This window comes from Schistocerca nitens, chromosome 2, assembly GCF_023898315.1.
Source record: "Schistocerca nitens isolate TAMUIC-IGC-003100 chromosome 2, iqSchNite1.1, whole genome shotgun sequence".
NCBI lineage: Eukaryota > Metazoa > Arthropoda > Insecta > Orthoptera > Acrididae > Schistocerca > Schistocerca nitens.
The window spans coordinates 494,706,804-494,712,803 of NC_064615.1; the positions used below are offsets into that span (position 1 = coordinate 494,706,804).

A 6,000-nucleotide genomic window follows, 5' to 3' on the forward strand; every position below is an offset into this window, starting at 1 on the left:
ATGCTTCATGGCCTGTGTCTGTACATGTTGCTAGGATATGGAGGAACTCATATGCATGCTCTATATTATAAGAGAACCAGTGCAGTGCTTTAATTTTTGGAGATCAAGGAAATAGCATTGCACCATGGTTAATGACAACGTTCCGAAATCCCGAAATACCTGATGAGAGAACATACAGCTGACCTTGCTGTAAGGAAAGGTTGATAATCGAACGATGCTTGGGATAGGTGAAAAGATATTTCCGAATTCTGCAAGACAAAGTAAGGCTTGCCCAAACGAAAACCCTAGTGTGATCATAGCCTGTTTTATTTTGTACAATCTAGCAAAACAAATAGGATATGAGGATTTTGAGGCACCTAGTGATGATTATAATCTTCCAGCATTGGGAGAAGAGGTACCAGCAGACATACGTATACGTAGTACAAACAGATGGGAAATTGTTAAAATGTAATATCAGCTGTAATGTGTGGGTTTTGTTCATAATATTTTATAAATAAACTAACTTGCATTTGTTTGTAATTTTACAATTTTTACTTCTTCAGTTATAATGAAATACCATTTTGATGAAAATAAAAAGTAGTGCTCTGCTGTCACATCACAAAATGCAATTTAGTGTTTTTCTTCCTGCGCTCTCATCTATTTTACTTTTACCAAATAACTGTTTCAAGGCTGTAGTGAAGGTATTTGTCAGATACTACAGTAAATGATTGCACACATTTTTTAACCTTTAACTTTTCAGATTGGGATGTGTTACTCTTATTATTTCACTGAAAGGAAATTTATACTGAATCATTTCTTTAAGATGATATGGCATTAGGAAAATGAAGGTTGTAAATGAACATTCAATTTAAAAAATAATTATTAATTAAAAAAGACAGTGTTATACTGTGACATTACAAAATTTAGTCTATCTTTATCTTACCAATTTCTGCTGCTTCCTCTTCAGGAAATTCGGCATTAGAGAAATTCATAGTCTCATCTGTCTCCATGCCTAATCTATGTCATTTTGGCACTCTCTCAGGCCCCAGAATGAGTGAGTATGAGGTATTGTTATTTCTGGACCCAGCAGATATGGGGAGTTTCTATTACAATTTGTATTTCTTGCAAAATTGCTTGTGCTCAAGGTAATACAGTTGGAATCGGTGAACTCTGAACTAGCCCCTGAGGAAGGGACACTATCACAGGTGGAACCTCCTATGGCAGAAGCTCCTAAAACAAATTAAAAAGCAGTAATCCTAGAGTGTGTCACGACTCACTTTTTTGAAGTGAGTATATGTAGCAAGACAGTTTATACGAAAATGTGGGAGAGGTTTGTCCAATTTTATGCATGCTACACTGTGCTAGTTTTACAGAAAAGTGGTCTAATATCAGACAAATTTTGCCAAAAATTGTTTCAGTTTCACAGAATAAAAAAACAAATGTTTTACTAATTCACAATTTCACAATGTTAAGAACATAAAAAATGGAGAGAAGGGGATTTACCAGGTATTTTGGCGATCATAGGTTGCATTTATCCCCATCTAAAAATTTCAAAGACATATGTTCTCACCTTTTTAGAATGATCTCAATGTTCCTCATCTTATTTACATCAGTCTTACACTTTGTTACTTCATGTTGTGAAGTTCTTTCATCATCTGCTCATCTGAAATGTCTTTCCCAACATTTGCCCTGTAATGGTGTTGAATTTCCTTCATACTATCTGTGTTTTCAATCCTTGAGGCTGGAGTTTGTGATTTGCTAATAACAGAAGAATAATCTTTTACAGTATTCACAAAGGCTAATTATAAATCTTCCATTTCGGCACAGAAATAATGCAATAAACATTTCTCAGCATCTCTCTCTCTCTCTCTCTCTCTCTCTCTCTCTCTCTCTCTCTCTTGAACACAAACAAAAACAAACTGAGAACCAGAGATGTCAGATTTTAACCTCTTTCCTGAGAAGTTACTCATGGAGGAGGAGAGGTAGTGAGATAGTACTCTGTGGTCAGAGAATATGCTTCATAGTTTTTATTCCTATGAAGCGGAGAACTTTGTTTCAGAATGCTCTTTTGCACTGAGAATCTTCTCCAGAGAATGTTCTTGTTTTTATTTTTATGATCCGTTGCGTCTAAATAAATGTCCAAAAACTTTTTTTTTATCTTTTTGGATAGCTGCAATAATAATAAAGATAATATCATTAATTTATCATGTTATTGCCACATTTTGTTTTAAATATGTAGACTGTCCCACTTATGCTAGCCTGTATCTCCTCCTATACAACCTTCCACTGCCTTTAAGGAACATGTTGTAATAGAAATATCTCATTAAATAAATTTTGCCATCATGGTTGTTTGCTGTAAATGACAGATCTTAGGGCAAACATGTTAAGAAATATCCAAGTTACGTTTCCACATAACCAATAAATGTTATAGTGTGGGATAATGCAAACGAAGTCATTTCCGAGGCCTTTTGCATTAAGCATTTAATACAACCTTGTATTTTTATTTGTTTATTTAAATTTCTGTACATCCCTTAAAATCCAATCAATTGGACACGCATTAGCAGTCATGAAACATGGATACTGTTTCCCTTTTTCAAACTGTGCCAAATTGGTACAAAATCAGACTGTTTGTCACTGTCTAATAGAAATGAAACTGCTTGCCATCAGCTAGATAAGGTGAAAATTGATCAACTGTGTCATCTATTCCATATTATTTCTACTTTTGCTCAATAGTATCAAAATTCAGGCAGCTGAAACGATTAGCCAAATTACAAAATATTCCCATGGTAATAATTTTTATATGTAAGTTCATATGTACCTTTTGTCAAAACAAATATAAATTATTTTGTGATTTCCTTTTTTGAACTCCAGTGTTTTCTCACAAAGTGTTTTTGTATACTATGTGTTAGTAAATTTTGTTGTACTGAAAACTTATCAGAAAGTTTTAAAAATACTAGTCGGCAGTATTAGGTGATAATTTTTTCCTTTTTATTGAATTTTTGTGAAGAAGCATATTTAAATATGTGTGAAAAATCAAACTTTCCACTCCCCTGCCAATTAGAAAAATTATTTATGATAGTATTGCTAGTAAGAAATGTGTATCTTGGAGTGAAGTTTTGTGTGTGTGTGTGTGTGTGTGTGTGTGCCTGCCCGAGAGGGGGGGGGAGAGAGAGAGAGAGAGAGAGAGAGAGAGAGAGAGAGAGACGGGGGGGGGGGGGGGGATCCTAAGAAACATAAATTCATTATGTTTTTATGTTTTGCAGGCAAATAGCACTAAAGGCTCTTAGTGAGCGTTTGAGTAAAGTGGAGCCTCTGCCTGCACCTACCTCTGCTGCATGGGAGCAGCAGCAGCAGCAGCAACAACAACAACAACAACAACAGAAACAACAGCAGAAGCAACAAGACCAACAGAAGCAGCAACAACAGGTGGTGTCAGATAGCCCCAGTGTGTCTATCAACATAAGTGACAGTAAAACGACAGAACCACCACAATCGACTTTACCCCCACAGACGTGACCTGTGCCTCCATGAGGCAAAAGTAATCGCTCTTCATTTTCTTATCTGAATACTGTCCATAGAAGTGGTTACATACAAAACACTTCTGTACGTGGGATTCCAGATTTTTTTAAATTAAACTTTTAAGTGGTATGGCACATCTCTGGAATATTCTGTCAATATTTTTGCAGAAGTAATAACTGTAGTTCATATGATGTTGATCTGCAGAGTTGTGGCTTTGTAAAGTGCAGTTGTGTTATTGCACTTTGCAGCAGTGATCAAAAATTGTGAACTCATAGTATTTATTATTTCTTATTGTTTGAACTGACAGTAACTATAGGCCACTGGTTTTGTGTCACTGCTATTCACATTGGGAAGGCTGCATGCAACCCATTGTGGGCACCAGGAAGATGACAAAATCCTGCTCATAGTGAAAAAAATCTTTATTTTTCTAAAAGTTTTCCTTTATTCAGTGTGAAGTGTAACAAAGCCTCACATGATGATTTTTGGTACTGCATAGATAAATGTTTTTGAATGTAAATATTCAAACATAAAAATAAGATATCAGAAGAAGAGATATTATAAGTAAACTTTTTAGAAGTCTTCTAAAAATCGTGTTTATGTGTACTGACTCTTTAAAATAGCAGTGTCAACTGAGAGACTGATTGTTATTGGTTATTACTGTTAAAAGAGTTAAATGGCAATTATTCTGCACCTTGTGCTGTGCTAGTCCTTATAACTGTTATGTCACAAAGAATGAAACCTTAGAGGTGAATGAGAGTTGCCAAAAGTGAATAACTTTATTTTTGTTTGTGCAAAGTCACACTGTTTATTATGTACATGCATACTTATGAAGTGAATGTATATAAAGAGAGAGACTTTGTTGATTTTGTGTAACAAAATATTTTTCATATTTTTTCTATAAAATTTTCTAATTACTGAAGCTTTCCCAGATAACCTTTTTCCATTGGTTTCATTTTTGTAATCTCTTTCTTCCATAGAAAACGAATGAACCTAGGTTTATATCTTGGAATGCAAGGCTTTTGGACTCAAATCCACTATATTCATAAAAAGAACAAGAAGCAGAAGGAGGGGAAAGGAAAAGATAAAATAAGATTAAGAAAAATTTGCGTATTTGGCAGTTATGGAGTTCAAATTTCTGCCCAGTCATTTTTGTTTAATTAGCCTGTGTCTTCTCTAAGTCAATTTAGATAAAACTTTGGTGATGCCATTAAAACGACTGTGACTAGTTCTCTAGTTCTGCTTATAATTTTCATTTAATAGAATAATTGTTTATTCTCTCTATTTTATAATTAATTCCAAACAGCTGTATTTGACGATAATTTATTATGACTGACCTTAAAGCTCTGATGGCTTCATCATTTGGACCATGCTATCACGTATAGCTTCATGTTACCTGGTAACATCAATCAAACTGACAAGTTGAACACAGATTACCATGGGTAGTGATAAGCCAAATTTATGTGTAGCCCCAATTTAACTGACAACATTAACCAAAACTTGTTCAAGGTAAATTTATAGCATTGCTTGAGTATGAAAATATATACTTTGCTGATGTGCTGCAATTTGACTGTCACATGGAACTGATGCTGAAGCCATAAGAGTTTCAGAATTGGTAGTCATAAATGATCATTATCAACTACAGGTGTTAGAAATTAATTTCAAAATAGAGTAAATAGTTATTCTACGAAACAGTGTTATGTAAAGGGTAGTTGCTACTCACCAAATAGCAGAGATGCTGAGTCGCAGATAGGCACGACAAAAAGACTGTCAGAAAGTGAGCTTTTGGCCAACAAGGCATTTTGTTAAAAATAGACAACACACACACACACACACACACACACACACACACACAAACGCGCGCGCGCGCGGAAACACAACTCACACACACATGATCACAGTCTCTGGCAGCTGGAGCTAGACTGTGAGAGCAGTGCGTGATGGGAGAGGCAACTGGGTGTGGTAAGGAGACAGCTGAGGAGGGATATCTGGTTAGGGGTGGGGGATAGTAAAGTGCTGCCAGGAGTGTGCAGGGACGAGGTGGAGAGTAGGGCAGCTAGGTGCAGTTGGGGTTAGATGGAGGCAGAGGAGAGAAAGAGAAAAGGGGGGGGGGGTAGCGGAAAAGAAGAGAGTGAAAAGACTGTGCGTTGGTGGGATAGAGGGCTGTGTAGTGCTGGAATGGAAACAGGGAAGGGGTTAAATGGGTAAGGACAATGACTAACGGAGATTGAGGCCAAGATGGTTACAAGAATGTAGGATATATTTCAGGGAGAGTTCCCAGCTGTGCAGTTCAGAAAAGCTGGTGTTGTTGGGAAGGATCCAGATGGCATAGGCTGTGAAGCAGCCATTGAAATGAGGTACATCGGGTTGGGCGACTTGCTCAGCAACAGGTGGTCCAGTTGTTTGTTGGCCACAGTTTGTTGCTGACCATTCCTGCAGACAGACAGCTTGTTGGTTGTCACACCCAAATAGAATGCATCACGGTGTTTGCAGCTTAACTTGTAG

General features: G+C 36.5%; 1 protein-coding gene across 1 annotated transcript in view; it reads left to right on the forward strand.

Annotated features, from left to right (window-relative positions):
• LOC126236456 (transmembrane protein 115-like) overlaps positions 1–4,393 on the forward strand; it is a 51,241-nt gene extending 46,848 nt beyond the window's left edge. Inside the window, exon 3 of the mRNA XM_049945775.1 lies at positions 3,243–4,393. Coding sequence (XP_049801732.1) covers positions 3,243–3,495 — 253 coding nt within the window. The 3' untranslated portion in view covers positions 3,496–4,393. The remainder of the gene's footprint in view (positions 1–3,242) is intronic.
• The last annotated feature ends 1,607 nt before the right edge of the window (positions 4,394–6,000 follow it).